At 39.4% G+C, this 21,632-nt stretch overlaps 4 protein-coding genes across 4 annotated transcripts in view; 2 read left to right on the forward strand and 2 right to left on the reverse strand.

Annotated features, from left to right (window-relative positions):
• The window catches only part of LOC139717908 (ubiquitin-related modifier 1-like), a 5,441-nt gene extending 4,211 nt beyond the window's left edge, over positions 1–1,230 (forward strand). Inside the window, exon 5 of the mRNA XM_071629395.1 lies at positions 1,050–1,230. Coding sequence (XP_071485496.1) covers positions 1,050–1,118 — 69 coding nt within the window. The 3' untranslated portion in view covers positions 1,119–1,230. The remainder of the gene's footprint in view (positions 1–1,049) is intronic.
• LOC139717899 (ribonuclease P protein subunit p20-like) lies at positions 1,116–1,681 on the forward strand. The gene has a single exon (XM_071629385.1). The coding sequence runs from the start codon at positions 1,247–1,249 to the stop codon at positions 1,679–1,681; it is 435 nt and encodes a 144-aa protein (XP_071485486.1). The 5' UTR covers positions 1,116–1,246.
• A 9,253-nt stretch (positions 1,682–10,934) lies between these two features.
• LOC139717910 (transmembrane protein 121B-like) lies at positions 10,935–11,864 on the reverse strand. Its single transcript, XM_071629396.1, has one exon. The coding sequence runs from the start codon at positions 11,862–11,864 to the stop codon at positions 10,935–10,937; it is 930 nt and encodes a 309-aa protein (XP_071485497.1).
• A 6,655-nt stretch (positions 11,865–18,519) lies between these two features.
• Positions 18,520–21,632, reverse strand: part of LOC139717900 (uncharacterized) — a 59,775-nt gene continuing 56,662 nt past the window's right edge. Inside the window, exons 32-33 of the mRNA XM_071629386.1 lie at positions 20,600–20,707; positions 18,520–19,753 (exon numbers count right to left, since the gene is read on the reverse strand). Coding sequence (XP_071485487.1) covers positions 19,533–19,753; positions 20,600–20,707 — 329 coding nt within the window. The 3' untranslated portion in view covers positions 18,520–19,532. The remainder of the gene's footprint in view (positions 19,754–20,599; positions 20,708–21,632) is intronic.

Consider the following 21,632-nt stretch of genomic DNA (forward strand, 5'->3'; position numbering starts at 1 on the left):
GGCACCATGTCCCACCCAGGGGGCCCCCAGGGGGGCCCAAACCCCCCAAATGAAGGAATCGTTAAAAATTTTCTCTAGAATCAGAAGTTATACAGCTAAGATAATACTATGAGTGAGTACATTAATGACTGTAGTTTCGAGTTTGTTCATAGGAGATCTAGGGGTGCCCCTCTTGGGGGCAGGGGGGGGGGGGGGGTGGTTAAGAAGGTCCAAATGGGGGCCTGAATCGTACATTGTCATCTTCTTCCTGAAAACCTCATGATAGATTTTCGTCAAACTTGGCAGGTAGCATCCTTAGGGGGTCAGGATCTCAATTTATCAAAATGGGCACCATGCCCCACCCAGAGGGCCCCAGGGGGCCCCCAATTCCCCAAATTAAGGAATCTTTAAAAATTTGGGCCCTTATTGTACATTTTCATCTTCTACTTCAGAATGCCTGGTCAAATTTTGGTAGAGCTGTGAATAATTTAGATTAGTGACTGCGTGAAAGGTGAACTTGCGATACTCAGGTGAGCGCTAGACCCGCGGGTCTCTTGTTTAATGTATAGAGCTTTCTCCACGAATGAGCTATTGAGGATTGTGTGGAAGTAAGAAAGATAATAAGAGACACAATTGGAATGCAGAGGCAGAAAATACTACAAATTCACGTATTACATATGTGTTACTGTGCAAACTGCTTTCTGCTATAAAACTTCAAATTCACTAGTTTAATTTGATATAATATTTAAATGCATAAGAAACATTAGAAAAAAATGAACACGAGTAGCAATAACAATAATGGAATTGGTGTAATCACAAAGATTCAGTGATATTAAGGATGAAAAAGAAAGAACATGAAGGAAGCAAAAGAGAAAAAAGAGGACATACCCATTATCCTGCAACATAATAGAGCAGAAACAAATTTTATGGTAGATATGTGCAGTTATACACTATACATGAAGTGGCAAACAATTGGAGTTATTATTCAAGGAGGCAAACACAGTTCCTCTATAGTACATTCAATGTCCAGTGATTCTGTGTATTTTCATCCTTTTTTCTGTCTTTTGCAGGGGGAACTAGACTATGAAGTCCAGGAAGGGGACAAAATAATTTTCATCTCAACGCTTCATGGAGGCTAGAGTTATTGTGATCTCAATACTGAGTTAGCATCCAAACCTGAAGTGAGTCTAGTGAACTTGGTCTATGTTTGCAATTCAACCTTCAAACGGTTCACTTCCAGACAGAAGAAGAGGTGACATTTGCTATAATGGCTTCGAATACCGATAAGGAGGAACAGTTGCCAAAATCCAAACAGAAAGTAGACCTCAACAAATCAGCGCTCCGCAAGCGCCAACCCCGTCGCCTGCCCAAGAGAACCAACGACATTTATGTGACCCGGAAGTCGAATTTCGCTGGGCAGCTGGAACGCTGTGAGAAACTCCTGGATGCCGGTGAAGCGGAGATTCACATCCATGGACTGGGCGCTGCCATCAACCGGGCGTTGAACCTCGCCCTTCAGCTGGAGAGCCGGGCTCTGGGGACACTGCAGCTGGCTGTCAGCACGGACACCGTCGATCTAGTCGACGATGTGGAGCCGTTGTGCGACGACGCTGACTTTGACGTTCGAGAACGCACAAACTCGGCAGTCCATATTCGACTGTTTCGAACACCGAGTACAAAAGAGGACAGTGCAAGTGCATGACGCATAGTTGTGACATCATCATGCCATCATTAGTCATATGTTTCTGGCAGTCAGCCATGAGCAAATGAATAGATTGCTGGGTGATATGACAACAAGTATGCACTCACGTCATTGTTCTGAAATTATGTCATTTATGATATTGGGCTTTTGAAATTGAATCATCATTAATGAAAGCTAGACGACATGATTGTCAAGGAAGGCAGTAGGAGCAAAAGTTTTTACATTTGGAAGATGCATACATATTTCATTAAGCTATCAATAAGATACAGTTGAAACTTATGCTGTAGTACCATCACTGTATTTTTTTCCCATTATGTGGTCTAGCGCTAAAAGAACATAACACAAAGCTAAACCAATTTCCTTTCAGTCAGCGAAATATGAGTTTACCCTGTAGAGAATTGTGGAATCAGTTACTATGAGTACTAATCTACGACATGGAAAACAAAAATTCAATGTGTATGTAAAAAGGCATACTGTTATGAACCTCGTTACACTCTTTAATGTTTATAGAGGGTGATATTCTTTTCAATGTACAAGTGTAAATCATAAGGAGAGCCCACTATGGTATGCAACTTAAATTCCTTCATGTGTGTTTGTCTCTGATATGTACAACAGTATGTGCGTGAGAAAGAATAGAACTGAGTTGTTTGCCATTCATACACAGGATCTAAATTCAGTGAAATATTTAAAGCAGATGGGTTCTGTTCACTCAAGTTATACAGTGTATATTTGTTACATGATGTCAAGTTTGTGGAGGTATTCGATATCCTTTTGATACAAATGCTGTCAAGTAGTGTACTGAGCAAGTTTATGGTTGACCAGGGTCAGAAGTCACATACATATACATGTAGACTCTTGCACAGCAGTGCAAAATTATTTTGTGTCAACTACAATGATATGTTGCACATAAAGTCAAAAGAAAAAAGAATACCCAGCGGCGGATCCAGATGGGGGTGCACCAGGTGCACCTCCTTTTGTTGTTAAAACAAAAGAAATCAAAAAGAAATATGGGGGTGCATGCACCCCCCCCCCCCCCATTTTACGGAATTCTTGGACCCACACCTGATATGTATTTAAAAAATAGGTACATTCTATGAATCATGTTCATGCATCTGCTTACTATGATTTCACAAAAAGACATTGACATGATTGTTGCTGTTTTATGCTATTGATCCCAGCAATTCCTCTGTGGCTTCATCAAAAATCCAATAAAATTTCAAATTTCATCATGTTCTGAAATGTAAATACATGTACATGCCTCATTCATGTTATTTTTTTATATCTGTTTAAAGAAGTCATTAATGGTTGTTGTGACTGTGCGGTGTGTATGTATGCATTTTTTGTTGTTGTTGTTGATGTGTTTGTGTGAGAAAGTTGTTGGAAAAACAGGAAGAAAGAGCAGTGAGGAATATTGAGAGTGATAAATCATGGTTACGTGATGAGAACACAAGAGGGAGCTAGATTAAATGAACAAAACATGACTTTCAGTACCAAACGTAGGGCACAGCACTCCGTTGAAAAGTTGGTGTGTATGTGGGGTGTATACAATGTATTTAATGTAGATAAGTGTATAGTTCTTATACATGTACAGTGTATTATGACATCTACTGTTGACTTCTAGAATAAATGCCCGTACAGGTCCTACATACATGTACAGTAACTTCAGTTTGTTTTGCAAAACTCACTATGTATATAATGAAGTTTTCATTCGACCGTGAGAGCCATACTTTGGAAAAAAAAACACCATTTAAGAAATTATTCTCTGCTACTATTTCAGGTAATCAAAGTAGATTACAGTATTAGACATGTCTAAGTTTTCTGACATCTGTTATAATGAAGGACAGTATCTGCTTATCATCAAAACACTGAGTTCAACTGGAATGAGAAAAATACCTACGTCAATCTCATTACATAAGTGCTTACAACTTCATAAATCTGTTACAAAATAACAATAACAAAGACGACGACAACATCAACTACAACAAGAACAACAACAACAACAAACAGACAGACCAGGACAGTCTTGAACTTCAGTGTTGCAAGTAAGCACGGTACTATACCGGTAAGTGTCAGCACCGGTACTATAACAAGGGATGGGATGTGTGTATCGGGTCGTGACCACGTCGACAAATTTCACATTTTGTACAAAGATTTCAAGATATTTTGATATTTGGTTTGCAATAGAATTAAATTTTGTTCATTGTGAATCTGATCATATGATTATAAATTATATATACATATATATATATATATATATATATATATATATATATATATATATATATATATATATATATCACATATCGAAACTAGAGCAGTCACTATTCCACAATAATTTGATACACACACTCTCAGTACCAGTGTATCCCGTAGAAAGAGAATCCGATGTGGTAGATGATCAATGTTTTGTATATCAAGACAAGATGTAGATTTGTTTTGTTTTATTTGTAATTTTAAGGTGCTACGCAAATACCTTTCTACTCAACTTTCCTAAGGGTTTGTATTTTTCCCTTCGCTCCGTCTTTCCTAGACTGTGAAGTTACAACCATCTTTGTGGAAAGATCTTTATGATTGAAAGTTACAATTTCGTGTATGTTTGCAAAACAAAAACGAACAAGGAAAACACGTCCAGCAGTTAAATATTTAACGAGAAATAATTCTGTTTCTAGTCTCTTCATGGTTCAGAAAACTTTGGTTGAAAGGTATGATTTGTCAAAATATCTGCGTCAGTTTTGTTTTGTTTTTTAAATGTGATTTTGTTTGTTTGTTTGTTGTCTTTTGTGCTTGCTTTTGTGCTTTTCCAAGTTCCGGTCCGATCTTGGAGAGAGGTCAACTTTGCACCTGTTGAATGCGTTGCCTAAAGAAGTACTATCAATATTTCAAATGATCAACTCAGATACAAAAACTTTTGTACGGGCTTGGTCTGAAAAATATGACTGAATAGTAGGAATTTATGTGAAAAAATGATCATAATCAAGCTGTGTTAAATAGAAAATGTAATAATTTTTGAAAGATATACTATAATGCTGCATTTGATATAAATTATTCGATAAAATTGAAAGGCAACAACAAGTGTTTGTCATCATAAAGTTTCTCGGGGAGAGAGAAAAAATAACTGAAATAGTTAACAGTGAATATACGAATCATTAGAGTGCTCTAGATAGTCTTTATATTTTGAAGAAGGGACAATAAAAGTATAAAGCCTTGTGTTTTATCCTTAAAAAGGAGGACACCTTGTACAGAGTCACGAAAATAATGCAGGAATCTTAACGTTGAAAAAGAAAAAAAAAACAACTCCATTTCACGCTGTCACTGCAGGGCAAAATATGACACAAATATGGCAATCTTAAATACCATCTGACTGAATTTCAGTAAAAATATGATAGTGAATATTGAGGACGAAATGGTAATGGCAGCCTCTACCGAAGAAGTTGGCCTACCGGCGTGGTTTAAACTGTTATGAAAAAAAAAGGAAAAGAAGCAACTGAAAACAAAACATCGCTTATGACGGAGGCTCTACGTTTCTGGAGTCTGAGATTCATCATCGTCACTTGGCGGAAAGTGTGTGCAGGGAGTGCCCCCGATCGGCGGTAATAAAGTCAACCTGCCAATCGGAAGCCGAGTCATCTGCCGTAATTACGGCGGAAGGACTCGGCCGGTTATTGGGTGAAATGATTAGGTGATCAGGCGACTCGACGCTGACCGCTTTGTGTGGGTCCGCGCGGGTAAAAGGTACACCCTCTCAGAAAACTCGCAGCTCTTCGATAACTACCAACAGATTTGCGCGGCCATTTTAGGCAGGCTTGAACAGTTTGTGTGAACAAAGGAAGATGGGGCTGGGTGGAGGGATCCATTTTTTTTTATTTTTTAGTTTAAGGTTTTGATTCATATCGTTTTGAAGTTGTTTCGTCATTTCTTACTACCGTATATGGCCCCTGTCCTGTTTCCATTCTTCCACCAGTGTCTTTCGAATCAATTCGATTCAATTTCCTGTATTTTCTTACTTTTATTTGTTTTCCATCGTATCTCTTATCTACTGTAAGATTTGCATCACTCCAGGCTACAGCTATGAATCCTATTAAAAATCAAAATAATATTATTTTGACTTATCTGCACAACGATATTATAATTCTAGATTGGTCGGCTGTCCGCGGTACGTTTAAAAGATGTTCATCGGATGTGAAACGAACTAATAGATGTGAGGTATAATTTCAGGACGCAGCATTGAGGAATGAACACGAATGCATTGCTTCTGTCTTTCTTGAAAAAGGGGGAAACACATAAAGAGAAGCGCATATGATCACTTGTAATGTCATGGGACTCAGACAGATAATGTTGTCACGAACAGGTTATATTAATCTTCACTGTAATCCTCAATCATCCCCGCAATGAACAGAATAATTTTGCTCTGGTGCGTTTCATCGCGTACATGAGCAAATCAACCGATAATTATACATGTATGAGGGTATTTAACAAAAGAGGTTTCTACCTTTCAGGGCGTGTGATTAAGTTTTTGGAATGTCATGACACTACACGGGAAGAAGTGGGTGATTGAATTAGCACTATGCGGTTACTTCGGCCGTGACTCACTTTGAAGAGCTCATTTGAAAGTTTTTCCTAGAAACTATTACCCCTCAACTTGATTTTCTCTGCGGTCCATTTATTTCGCTTTGATGAATCGCTTTGTTGCATTCACATTCATATGACTAAGATAACGACGAGTGATTATGTATTCTTGTTGTTTGACAGTTAGGCTACTGTCTGCAATATACAATATCAATAAAAATAAACACACATTTGCGATTGGCTGAATAAGCATCACGTGACTGTTGTGTTGTTTGCTTTGATTTGCTTTCATTCAATATACTAGTACTGAATCTAAAATAAGACTTTTTTTCTTCATGAATATTTAGCAAGTTGTTTAGTTTTCTTGAATGAAATATGAAATGAACTGGTAATTGCTTCAGCAATGGGAAAAACAATAGCTTTGTTGTAGTTTAGAATCGTCATGGTTTTGGTGACCCTTAAATCCAATTTATGATCATAGTCGAGATATTCCCTTATGAGCTTCATGAAGCCACGGTGCATGTAGATCTCTCTCTCTCTCTCTCTCTCTCTGCCAATAAGTGAAATAAGCCACAAAATCAAATTTGTAGAAAATACGGACGTCATGAATACTATTTTTAGTTCCAATTTTAGCCCGAGTGATGTGAGAAGAGACGAAAATGAAATAGGTCAGTTTTAAAAGAATTCTTGTATAATAATTCTAAGGCAAAGATGTGGCGATAACTCGGATTGATCAATGCAGGAAGATGGCTGGCAGGTAAGCGACGACTAAGGAAATAAATCGCTCATGACGAGTCTAAACTTAGATTTTCCGTGAGAGAGAGTAGCAATAACGACTATCTCCGTTTTGCTTTTTTTTGGGGGGGGGGGTGGGGGGGGGTTTAAAATTCAAATTTCATTGGTGGACATTGTTTCCAAGTTACAACAGCTAAATATTATGTTATGTTCAGGGTGCACATTATTTTGCCTGCCAGGCCTGCTTGTTATTATTATTATCATTATTATCATTTCAGAAAGATAGTACGGGCATTGGATATGCATTTGCCCTCTTAATATCTTGATAGGAATATAACGATATAAACATAAGTATGATTGTGGATATCGAATTATCCTAGACAAGTTTGTAATTGAAAGTGTGCATTATGGAATGTGTTATGGATAAGTTGATTGGCCATGTAAAATATGACAATGGATCTCATAGTTTCTGCTTATTGCTAAGTTTTTGTTCTCAACTTTTTCTGATATCATTATACTACTTCATCAATCAATTTTGTTGCAAAATGTTACAAAATGCATGTAATGTAACAACTCATAAACAGCATATCCAATAGAATTTGTTTGTATTTGTACGAGTCTAGTTTTGCCAAGATTGTTTCGTTGACTGGCATGCATAAAGGTGAGTTCGCTGTGCAACATTTCACATGCGGCAGAATGTACAATATTCATACACACATACATGCAGATGGATACGCGAGAAATATATAAACATACATACATATAGGTACAAAACAGTGCGACCTCTTTGGACAGAGTACGATGCCAAGTCAAGTGTACATTGTACACAAACAACAGGTGTTAAAATGGCGTGATGAACTTGCTGTAATAGCACCGGTTAAACATTTCCTGCGAATGCAGTCGTAGCGGAACCCGGTAGCGGAAGTTGGTAACTCAACGCGTTAAGACTGCAGCGTGTGAACAATGTGTGAAAATGCACCCAATGCCGGTACACTGTACTTAAGATGGTTTAAGTGTCTGATAGAAGATTGGTTTGTTACCAAATGGAACAGTATACCTTTTTATCACCAGTGACGGAATTATGCGGAAGGAGGTTAACATTTAATGTCATTGTTACATTAAAGTGTTACAGCTGATATTTGCTCACGGAGATTATTCAATTGCACAAGTATACTAATGTTGAGGTGTGAATTTTCTTGAATTTGTCTCCCTCTACAAATAAAATTTGTAAGATCGCAACTGCTGGTCTGTAATTTAACAAACATGTCGGAAAAAAGGAACCACGGGACTCGAACCTGTCATCTACTGCTTCCCGGGCAGCGACACTACCACCAGGCTATCCTTGGTTGCCGGCAGTGACACGATGAACATGGAACAAATACCCAAGCTCCGAAATTATGTTAAGTATAATCCAAAGCGGACAGGGCATTAACCCGTTGAGGACGAGTCCCGAGTATACTCGGGCAGGTGTCTATATGGGAAATGCATGTTGTAGCAAAATCAGTCCGTCCTCAACGGGTATCTTAATGAAAACAAGAGGGAGACAAAGTGAAGAAAATTAACACCTCAACCTTCACCCCTCCGATTAATAGATCATCTTGCTTTAAACAAATGTTTGGCAAATACTGTGCACTTTATATATAATTATAGATGTCAATCATACGAGAATGTCGAGTACTAGTGGTTGAATAATAATGTTCTTCAACTAGGTGGGGCACTGTGGAATAGGAGATACAGGACTCTTGATTTTCAGCAGGAGGTCCCAGGTTCAAATCCCGTCGCATATCCCTCTCCTTGACCCATCAGGTGTATAAATGGGTACCCGGCAGTGCTATGGTAATAATAATGGCAGGGCCCTCTGGTGGAGCAGTGGAAACACTGCAGGGCCCTCTGGTGGAGCAGTGGAAACACTGATGGAGGCTACCCTAGATAAAGAAGACTATGATATTATTTATGATACCGGTAACAATGAGGAAATGTGCATTCGTATACAGAATGAATTACCCAATCACTTCTCTTATATTGTTTCATTCGCTGTTCTTTATTGGAACACATCACGATTCACGACATCATCAAATCTTACAAGTTGTAAGACTACATTGCGGTGCTGTGTTAGATTAAGTCGTTTAGCTATATGGTCGGTTTGCATTCGTGATAACAGCGCTGTTTAAAAGCTTTAATGCGACCGATTCGTACACAAACCCGCACGTACACACACACAGGGAAATACATGCTTGTAAATGAGAATCGTGGCGAGCAAAGTATGCCATAATGAAGCTATCAATTAGACAGTTAATTAACAGTTTACATAACATGACCCGAGTGGCTTAAGTTAGCAATTTTAGTGTTTGACATAATTGCAATGACTTACAAATGTTACATTCCTAGATATTTTCTCTGCTTACACTGGAATACGAGACTTTAAATTTTTACTTGTTGGCTTTCATGAAGAGATTAAAATCAGACAAATCTTTAAAGGTTTCATCAAAATTGTAACATATGAAAGTCATGGAATTCTATATTGTCTCCCGTGTTTTCACTAATCTGTGCTAATACTTGCAAATACATACTCAAAATGACATCGATTATGACGATGATGTTACGTCACCACATTAAAAGTGTCCTTTTGAACTGTGAACAAAAATTTCGATGTCACATCTTTGTTTGACAAGAAGCCAATAAGAACAAGATGTCACATGCATCGAATAAATTTATTGCTGTCCTAGTGATGTAATATACCTTATAGCAGCATTAAATAGTGAGCGCAAAAATGTCTGCAGTTGCTAATTAATCGGCCGAAGCATGATTCTATACGATAATAGTTGTGCAAACAAATGGGAGATTTGTGGGGGTATGGCATCACTGCCTTAATTCTTCAATCTGCGTATTTTAAGTGAAAATAAATTAGAAATATTAGAAATGCATTACTTTTTTATTATAAATGGTCGATTTGATAAAACGCCTGACATTCTGTTCGTCTCATTTTTCTCATCAAAGACCAAAAGTCAACTGAAAAAAATACCCAACTTCATGTCATTTTCGATGTCAAGATATTGATCTTGCACGAATAAGAATAATTTTATGATATAAATATGAAGCAAATAATTATTGATGCGAAATGGAGATCGCAATGATACTGGCTGCTCCTATGAACAGTGCTCGTATGCTATGATGCTTGGTACAGCCAAAGCGTGACAAAAAGCTTGAAGCTTGAATTAAGACTTACTTTCACTGTCTAAAATACTATTGAAAGCGTTTAGAACCCAAGAACCAATCGTTTAAAGACCATTAAAAAAAAACAAACTACATGCGATAAGGATAAAGCGCCTACCGCTGTCGGTATGGAGTTTTGAATATTACATGTATATACTATTATATATAGCATTGCACATTTTATTCATGAACCGGCATGATCCAACATTTCCATAAAATCTCATTTTATATTGCATTAAAAATGTTCGATAAAGGGAAAACAGTTTTCATGAGCAAAGAAGTTCACCTGCAATGGTAAGACACTTTCACGACTGCGACCGCATATTGTTTGCGGCAACCAGACAAACAGACAAAATATGAGGACATTGTCGTTTTATTGTTTATGCCGATGAGTGAAAGCATGTATACCGCATCGCATCAGTAATCCCGCTGAGAGGATCACTCTCACATTTTCACATCAGTACTTAAACGTGAAACAATAATTTAATGATATCAAAACAGCGTGTGATCCATATCCAATCCATGGTTACTTTTCACGGCATAATGACAATGTTTTGGCAGAGTCAATGGCCGGAATTGGCTCTCACCACTTGCAGTCATTCTTCTTTGGATTGCGTCAAATTCAATACGTTCTCATCATCAGCATTCCAAATTTGCGACGTTACCATATATTCTCTAAAGATTTCAAAGCAATATATGAGAAGGAAGTCACTTTTTATTTTCTATTTGTTTTCACTTTCTATTTGTTGAAACGTACAACGAGACCAAGTTCGAGGAGCGGTCTGCTTTTCTTTCTGTCTCTCCTACAGATTTTGACCTCGTCCAGGAGGTCGAAGGCGCCCCTGAGGAACATGATGAGGTTCTTGGTGAGGAAAACAGACGCTGACATACCGTGGTCGAGCCAGAGGTGGCACCGGAGTGCGAAATACGGTACGTCGACGAGAATCATGAAGAGCACGTTCTTTAGCAGGAAAACCTGTTCCCACGAGTCGGTGTTCCGCCGGTGTGCGCTGCGTTTGGCGGCGATGAGTCGCAGTGCGAATAGCGGGAACACGGGGAGGACGATGCAGATGCAGCCGAACGCCAAAATGGCGGCCCGCAAGTGGAACGGGAGGTCAGAGTCGGCGTGAAGCATGTCCAGGAGGTCGGTCGTGTCCAGGATGGCGAGGCCGACCACGGCGCCGAGTTTCTGGATCTGCAGGCGGTACTTGGCGTTCTCGACGTCCTCGTGATGGCTGTAAGCAAGCAGCATGAAGATGAGACCCGACATCGACACCGCGATGGTCAGCATATCCGAAGTCGACAACCACCACGTGATTTGCGGATGTTCAGTGCTGTTATAAATTTTGATTAGCTTCGCGATTAGGACGCCGGCGTAGACGAGCCACGAACAATAGGCGAATGGTAGCTCCTTCGGTAACTGCCGCTCCTTCTTCGGGATCTCCGGGTAGGGACGATTGGCGCGGATCCGTACCATCACGAAGGCAACGCTCCAAAAGACGACGACCAGACTGTCGCAGATCACCCAGATGTAGCCCCGCTTGAATCCGGTCCCAGTCCCAAAACGGATCAAATAGAAGTCGATGAGGACATTTTGGGCTATGAGTACTACTAGGCAGAGAACCTTGACAAAGACGTCAACACAAAATGAACGCACGTGCTCAGCCATATTTTCAAAGCTACGCGTACAATCCAACCAATTTCACAATGTCGCCAAGCAAACGGTGTCGGAGTTCTCTTCACGTAACATTTAGCTTCTAAGAAGACCAGAAGCCCAAGGACCCATGCACTATATCTTCCTTCTGTTCAAGTATCGCAATTTCATTCGTCCACGCAAAGTCCACGTAAATTAATGTTTGGCTGGTCGTTAACAAATAATCTGAATTGTTTCATTAAATGGGGCACGCAGGTTAGTAATTATCTTCCGTTTCCATGAACCATCTAAACCTTATCTGCAATTAATTGAATTACACATCATATCCGATCCTTCCTCTCATCTCAACCACGTTTGAAAAGTTTCCAGACGCGCATGCGCTGTACGAATATTAGTTATTCCTCTGCTGGCATCTACGAGGAACCAGTGCTGATGGAGAATGCCAAAGAAGATTAAGATCTCGTAGAGATGCAAACAATTCCGTCGAAGAAATTAAAGCACTGCTGAAGACGAGTTACCAGCAATTTAAAGCTTTAAGGCAACGTCGATGTATTGCAGTCGTACGATGGCAAACCACTTAATTGAGTTCTTATAACTCGGTTGAAGTACTATGTCAGACTTTAAAAGTCAGACAATACATGACTCTATTGGTCCCGAGGACAGGTGCTGTGACGGTCATCTCCTAGCCCACGAGTTGATTTCGTTTTTTTTTTAAACTTAATATAGCAATTCTCAAGAAAATTTTGGTAATCCGATGCTGTCTTTATGATGATTTGACTTTGATGGAAGAAAACTCTTATACTGCAAGAATCAAATTTTTTCTTTCACCTATCATAAATGCACCAGATGGTTAACAAAAAAGACTGCTGTTCAAACAGATCAGAGTGATGTTTCTCCAAGAACGTAATGGTCCATAGTGATATTGTAGAAGTGAATGATGAGCAATCAGACCGCCGGAAGGAACTGCTTTTCAGGTCTGTGGTCTGTCAGAGAATAAAAAATCGCAATGAGCATGGCAACAGGTATCCGCCACACAATGACACCTTCCCCAGCTCCCTTTGGCTCCTGAGCTAGATTCACTCTACGTAACGTTCCCCCCTCGACAAATCCCCGTTGACTGACGGTGTCTTAAACCCAGCGATCGTCTGCTCGTCTCTGCGGTGATTTGGCGGGAAATTGGCTTAGCGACCTGAAGTTGGAGATAATGCTGCCGTTCCTTTCTGCCAGTAATCGCGCGAAGGCGAATTATTAATCGCGGGTTGTCTTCATCACAGCTCTGCGCATCTTTCCAGACAAAACGATTATGTGTACTGACATACAAAAATGACTTCAGATCTCTATGAGAGATTTAAGACCTTGTCTAACCCAATTCCGAAGCAAGCAAACACCAGACACTCAAATATCATCAAATTGCAGGAGGATTTTTATTCATGACGTCAAAATTAATATCGTACTGAAGTATCCCTTAATCTTTGAGTAAAGAACTCCCTGAGGTATAGACCAAAGTATCTGAATAACTGTCGGAGGCGTCCCAGCGTGCGTTGAACTCTTTGCCACGAGATCGAAAAATCGGTCACCTTCACCTCTCAAATCCCCTACACATTTATATTTACGTCCCCCTATATAGCCTATGATATATCCTATAAGTGAGGTCACCATCATTATTCATCCAATTCCGCTGTGCTTCTTTTTATGCGTGTGTCTGTGTGTAATACAAGAATAATCCCCGATTTAGTCACATCCGGCGGGATGGTTGTTTCTTGTTTGCAGTGGATTCCACAGAAGCCCGAATCGTCGGACAACTACAATTTTCTTTTCTTGCAAATTGATAAACAAAAGATGATGGTACCAATTCACAAGCGTGATAGAGGTTGGACTTCAATATTTTGTTGACGGGTTGTAAGGCAATACAGAACGTCATAATGCCTTTAAAAATTTACGCGCAACTTGAGAACCAAAAACTTTCCGCAGCTGCACTAGAAACTTATTCCATCCAGCTGCAACTAACAACTGTCTATTGGGTCAGAATTTAAAAAAAAAGAAAGAAAATTCTTCGAAGCAGATGTAAAACACGTGATGTAATGTTAACAGACTACACATCAGATCACGTGAAAGAAACGTTTGATTTAATCCTTAAGATATTAGATATTTTCCTTATTTTTTGTTGTTCAATTTATCGGGGCCATAGGACGCCACACAGATTGTTTCGATGACACCTAAATAACCCTATAGATTCAAATAACTTCACTTAGCATGTCATCACTGCATTTTAACTGATTTATTTTCGTGTTGTTTTGATTTTTTGTTTTATTGATTTCAATACCATTCTCTAACCGGAGTCTTTTACAAGACCTTCAGTGATATCAAGTGGTATAATTTCAAGTCAAAAGCGAGTCGAAAGTAAATCTAAACCCACCATGCATACCGACAGGTTCTTGGTCTTTGTGCGAGTGGGTGTGTGTGGGTGTCTATCGCAATTACAGTTTACTTGTATATTTGTCATTTGTTTATTTGTTATTTACTAATTAATGAGAAATCCTGGTTACCAACCTGATCTATGAATACACTTCGACCCGAACAATTCCCTTACTTTGTACCTTGTTTTTCTACCTCTTTCTATGACGTCAATGGAGGAACACCTGCTAAACTCTGCGTCTGACGCAGCGCAGACGGAAAGACACGGATTAACACAAGCACCTGTTCTAGCTGCAGAGAGTAGCAAGTGCAGAACTTCTCAGGAGCGTTGGGTTGCTATATGACGTGGTTTGGTGGGCGGCACGTTTTAACTATCACATTATACGGCGAGATTGGAGTCCTAGAAAGCGACTCCCTGAGAAAAACTTCGTGAGATTGGAAGAAAAATCAAAACCAGCAACAAAAAAACAAAACAAAACAAAACAAAACAAAACAACTATTGTGTCCCAAAATTACTCTTTGTTAAAACAGGTATCGTCCAGCTTATCTCGTAATAAAATTGTACCAAGGCGCACAATATTGCAACTGATCGACAAATTACCTTCCATCGACGTAAATAAACATCGATTATCTTACCACGGCGATTAGTCAGACACTGAAAAACATCTCGACGCAAGAATCATTGCTTTGCCTAGGTAACTGTACCACATTATTACAAAGCTCATTTATAAGCCGCCACTATATTCATGCGGACAGCTTGTTCGCGACGTCCTCGTCATCAAAGCATCAGACGCGAGCTTTAGATCTGCGACGCGAACGCTATAAAGACGACGTTGTTAGGCTAAAATGGTGTTCTGCACATGCGCGTGGCAGCTGTTTCCATCGTTCAACTCGGGAGGCTGCGTCGTCTTAGCGTTCGCGTCGCAGATCTAAATTTCGCTATTAGACCAACGCACGTGCGCTGGAGATTTTTCCTCTCTGTGATCTCATCCTAGTTGGGATTAGAGCGTGCACCTGTCGGACATGTTGGAACTGCAGCAAAACATGTGGAAGTCTTTGTGTGCTTTGAGTGCAGATTGGAACAGAAAATCACGTGACGTTGTATACTCACTGTCCAAAGATCTCGGCCCAAAACGGGTTAACGAATAATAAAAAGAAGTCATTTGCGAGGGACGAGAAGCTGCGTTTACTTATAGACCGATTCGGGTTCGTTGAGGGCAGCAGACAATTTGTGGCACTGGGCGCAGCCATGAGCTCATTTTGAGGTGTCTTAGCCGACCCCCCCCCCTCCTCTCCCCAACCCCCGGGCAACATGTTTATCACGCACTTGTAACAAAGGTTCGCGCACTAAGCAAGCATTCGCGCACTCAGTACGAGACGCCCATTGGCTAAAACAACCATGCATCAGTTTTTCATTCCGTGCGCGTGAGAGGGGTAGGGAGAGAAGAGGGGGGGGGGGGGGTCGGCTGAGGCACCGCGTTGATGGCGCTGCCCATGCCAAAAATACAGTGCCGTATATTAAGAGAGTCTGGCCAACTCGGTTTTTGGCTTATGTCTTTTGAAGCCTGTGATTGGTCAAAAGCCGGTCCCGTGATCTACAGGCGCCATGTCGTTACTGAAGTGCGCTCATACGCAGTGCCCATTGTTAACTACCCCTTATTTGGCTTGGTTATTTTGTTACGTCTGAGCGTACTCACTAACTTTGTAACGCGTAATACGCGCGGTAACGACATGGCGTCCAAATTAGCAGTTGGCCAGACTCTCTTAATATACGGCACTGCAAAAATACACATAGCGCGTCACAGAATCGGTCTATAATCAAGCTCTGGCATTCCAAGACGGGAAAACCCGAGTATGATACACAGGCCACTCAACAACAACAACGACGACGACGACGACGACGACGACGACGACGACAACAACAAAAACCACACACACACACACACACACACACACACACACACACACACAAGTACAGTAAACCTCGCATATAAAGTGTAAAGTTGAATCCAAAGGGACTGGAGAAAATAATTCAACTAATAAGAACTTCTACTTACACAATACATGTAGTACCAACACGGTATATTCATCTCAGTAAAATTTATCTTTGACTTAGAGCCAATTTTCCGATTTGTGCAAGGTCTACTTCAGTTAGGTTGACTGCAAATGGTATGTAACTATGTCAAATCATTTAGGAGAGAAAGACCTTAAATTCTACAGAAGTTGTTGATTCACAAACTGACTATCGCATCATTCCACACCAGTATCAGATCTGGGGATCTTCACTGACCCTCCTCTGCCTTTTGTCTGTCCACCCTTCTTAATCCCCCTCCCTTTACCTGTTGGGTTCCTTGCCTGTGACCTCCTACCCTCAGCTTTTGTTTTCTTTGTTCTGTGTCCCTAGCCCTCCCCTGACTGTTCTTGTTGTGTGTAGTCCTTATAATGTGATTGCTGTCCCTGCCTGTTTGTTATTTTGCCTCTGACGAAGATTCTGCTAGGATCAAAAGCTCAGACCCCTTTTGACTCTAGCATCAGATCAATCAGCAAACAAGACCACATGACTGTCGATTCCAAATGAGGGAATGTCGTTATGACGTTTTATTTCAAACAATCTCAGGGACATTAGAATTTGGATCATGAAGTCGAAGCATTAAAGTGGAAGACAGTAGCCAAAATAAAAACTTTAACTGATAGTCCTTAAAAATGATAGAAAATATTGCATAGAGTAATAACAAGATCATGAGTACTAAGAGCGATATGCGTTTTGATTATATTGACACATATCTTGCCTACATGGACTTACGTAGGAATTGTCTGTATCCACACAAAATACTCACACTCTTATTGTAAAAAAAATAAAGTAATGTAAAAACCAACAATACCAATGCAAAAATTTTATATGATTACAATTAATGTTGGTGTCTGTGCACCAGCGTCCATCCCTTCAAGAAATATCAAGAGCTTGAAAGCAGAAACAAGGCCATCTATCTCAAGAAAACATTGATACCATTTGTTAGTAATATGAAATCAAGTTGGCTCCAAGTCTGAAAAATAAGTTTTATCAACAATCCTCATATAATAATTTGTGTGTCATTTCACATGCAAGATTATGCATATCAAGGAAACCACACTCTTGGAATCAGGAATTCAATAAATGGACATCACAAACTGTAGAAACCCTTGTAATCACTTTCTGATGCAGGGATTCCCTTTCTTCTTTGAAGCCCTGGCTACGACTACCACCATTCAAAACAATCAAAAACAAATAAGTAAATAAACAAACAAAGCACAAAGAAAATAAAACATGAGGGAGGGGAAAATTACAACACAGATATACATGAGTCTTTTTTCACGAGCCAGAATAATATACAAAAAAAGAAGAAAAAGCCTAATGTTACTTATTGTAAAGCCGTCCACTGCTTAATCTTGAAAGGAAGTTGGCAAATGAATGAGTAAAATTATCAAACTTTTGCTACATTTCCCCTAAAATAGTATATTTGAATTATGAAATAAATTTCTCTGACATAAGATGTTAAAGGGATTTAGAGGCAATATCAGTTTTCTGAGTATATGGTGGTACAAAGAAATGACACATAGATGAAAATATCCAAACAGTACACAATTCACAAACATAGGTAAATAATAACATACCTTATACAATGGCACAAGACATCTCAGTGACAATGATTCTATCATCCAGGGAAGCATAGAATAACATGTGAATATCTTCATTCCTGTGACCAAATTTATCGAGTCAGGCAGAGATGTAAAAAACAGGGGGAATGAAATTTGAATATCCCTGTGGACATCAGAGGCAATTCATTTATTCATCTACAATTTCTTTACTGATCTATGCATTCATTCATTCATTCATTCATTCATTCATTCATTCATTCATTCATTCATTCATTCATTCATTCATTCATTCATTCATTCATTCATTCATTCATTCATTCATTCATTCATTCATTCATTCATTCATTCATTCATTCATTCATTCATTCATTCATTCATTCATTCATTCATTCATTCATTCATTCATTCATTCATTCATTCTCTTCCACGAGTCTACCTGAATTCATCTCCAAACTCTGAGGGAGAAGCTTGTTGCTGTACTAAACTTATTATATGCCAGTTCTTGTGCCAAGGGAGTACTCCAAAGATAGACGCATCAGTGTACAATTGAAAGTAAAAACAGTCCATCATCTCCCCCCCCCCCATCTTCTTTTTTTCTTTCATACAGTGAGAACTACTACCCATTTAATGACAAAGGACAGAGATGATGGTAGACTTTTAGTACGATCACATATTGTGACTGATCACTCACAGTGTCTGCAAGCTGTGAAAAGATGCAAGATTCATTCTCTTCTAAAGTGACAGCTTATTTAAAACTCTAAAAACTCTTAAAAGTGGGTTCAAAGAATACCAAAAAAAAAAATAATAACATTGGAGCAACACATCATTGAAAGTTTGAGGAAAATTCGACAACCTTTTACCAACTGTCATCATGTGTGGGTTCAGAGAATTAAAAAAAAAAATTATTAAAATTGGAGCAAACTCCAAGTGAAAATTTTAGTACAACTGGACAATCCATTTTGTCAAGAGCTGACTGAGATTTTCCTGATTTCACTTGATGTGCATCTGGCATCCTATGTCAGAATTTACAATAAAGATTTCAACAAGAAGAAAATGACAAGAATACAAGATGTGAAGCAAACAGCTACTTTGCTATGATGTTGGGATCATCTCATAAAATAACGATTCAGAGAGGCTTGCAGTGGTGACATGTACATATTCACAGAATTAAAACAAAAACCACACACCATAGAGTCATATGTGATAATTCTAAATCACAGAGTTATACTTTCTCACATCACAACATACATGTGGCTGACTTTTGACAGCATACTATGGCACAAAACACAAATGATGTAACTACCTCCTAGTTTACTTAGGATGGCTGACTTACAATTTCATGGTCCATCATATTCAAATGTTGCATAGCATTGTACTACAAGTCATCGTCAATTTCTTTTCAGTAGTCTTGAGTCTATACAATACTCACTTATTTAATTATGCTGCCTCTAGCAATATTGTGGCTCACATACGAAACATGAAATTATCGTAATAAACACTAACAAATCACGCATATCAACTGCCTAGGCCGAAACGTTAAAAAAAGATATCTTCTTACAACAGTCCTTATGTTTGATCCTTTTCTTTTGGGGGGACGGGGGAAGGAACCTTTCAGGTGTGGTCTGCGATTATCTAAGGATCACAGGAAGGCATGTTGCCGTCGTATCGCGCCTTGCGCAGTCTCTTGCCCGACAGTGTGTCCGCACACCAGCAGGCGTTCATTGGGTGCAGACACTGCAGGGTCTCGTAGTTACCGTCCGCGTTGCACTGCGGTATGTAGAAACCGTTTCGGGGAGGGCGGTTCTTTAACTTGTTCATCACCACGCTGTGGCGGAGCTGGCAGGCTCCACGCACTGGGATAGGCAGGAGAAAACCATGATGATACAGCATGAAAGCATTTTAATAGCATTCTCACATTTCTTTAATCATAATGCTTTATAAAAAACAGAGTTTGTTGCCAGCCAGACAACTGTATCCCCTGCATCCACCATATGGCTTATTCCATGTGTAGCATTACATTAAAGGTGAAAAAATGTTAAGAAATGATGTAGCTTCTAGGGCACACAGGAGTGCTAAAATTGATCCTTTTGCCTATCAACAGTCAGAACCCTGAGGGCGCTGTTGCCAAAGACTACAGGCAGGTAGATTCTCCAACAAGTCACACCCATAGCAAATTTTGATGCAATATCTGCTTAAAAACGTACCTGACTAAAGCCTACAAGTACAGCGAGTTGATATTATCAAACCATTTGCCCTCAAACCAATCATAATTTCTCTAATTTCAATCAAGTCCAAACCAATGGGAGATCTGTGAAACAATGACATAAATTCTCACATCTAATTTCAAAATGTCAATGAAACTGATATCAATGTCCCATAGAAGGCATGTGGTATAAAACCTACTGGGAAGTATTCCATGACTTTCTAAATTTAGCAGATTTCCACAAAACTACTACTGTTACATTTGCGTGATTTCATTCTATCCATTCCAGTAAACTTGGGTGCTGAGTGATGTGTCACTGGAATGTTTAACCAGACACTCCCAGCAATTGTAGGTTTGACTTGGCTTTGTAGTCTTGGCATGTCCAGATGTGAGCAAGCAAAAATCCTCTCTTGCGAGACAGACACTCTACAGGTCTGGGAAAATTTGTAAGTAGTGATGGTGCGACTGATACGGAGGGTGCAACGACAAAACTCACCTCGCGGTTCGCGGGCACACAAACAGATCTCGCAGTTGTCCTCGTCACGAGCAAAGCCGAAGCGGCAGAACATCTTGCACGTGATGCGCTGGTCACAGGTCCTGGCAGCTGATCGACCAGATTGAGGGAAAAATAATGGGATGGAAATATTACCTAACCCATGGCTCAACACTAACTTTTTTGTCACCAAAATCTTAAATTTCAAATTTTTGGTGGCCCGAGAGAAAAATTTGGTGTCCCGAAAAAAAAACCAATAAAAAACATTAAAAGTTTTTTTTAATGAGTCAAACATTTTGGTTTTATGATAGTAAGAATTAGAAGTTGGACATATCTACTCATAAATAAACTTCAACAAACTTGCAACACTCACTCTCAGGCACTCATTCAGTCCTTTTCAGCCATCCTTTAAAAAAAATTTAACTGCTAATTTCCGGCGCAAAAAGTTACGAATTTATTGACATACTTTTCAAAAAATTTTGGTGGCCCGAGGCGGGCCACTAAATTTGCCCTTATTTGAAATTTGGTGGCCCGGGGCCACTGTTAGTGTCGAGCCCTGCCTAACCACACTATTCTAAAGGTCTTTTACTATGCAAGTGTAAATGCACCTTGGACTAAACCCTTCACCTCACATTTGGTTTGAATTTGACAGTTTAAAACGGAGAAAACCAGTTCTCTGTGATTGCTAACTCGGTTTGAGGATCACCTGATGGCATCTTCCATTGGTAGATCTACTACATGATTGTATCTTTTTCTTGTTTTGTACCATTCTCTGATATGATATTCTAGAGTTATTATATCAACAAACATGGACAGCACAAAAAAAAAAAAAAATTAGATGCTTTGGTTACATTGCATCTAGCATTCCAGAAAGTGCAACATGACAACAGCTGCTTTTCATTTGACTTAAATCAAAATTAGATTAAAATTACATTAGAAAAAGAAACTTTTCCCTAAATACAAGTTCAGTGGTTCTCTTGTTTTATCAAGGACTCCAATACAACAAAATGAGCTAGTCAATATACAACTTATTTGG

Source organism: Diadema antillarum, unplaced genomic scaffold, assembly GCF_040938485.1.
Source record: "Diadema antillarum isolate AM-2024a unplaced genomic scaffold, OU_Dant_1.0 scf00000085, whole genome shotgun sequence".
NCBI lineage: Eukaryota > Metazoa > Echinodermata > Echinoidea > Diadematoida > Diadematidae > Diadema > Diadema antillarum.

What these genes read in the sequence shown, in the direction of transcription:
- LOC139717899 (XM_071629385.1), top strand. Translation starts at nt 1,247, where the DNA reads ATGGCTTCGAATACCGATAAGGAGGAACAGTTGCCAAAATCCAAACAG.
- LOC139717910 (XM_071629396.1), bottom strand. Translation starts at nt 11,864, where the DNA reads ATGGCTGAGCACGTGCGTTCATTTTGTGTTGACGTCTTTGTCAAGGTT.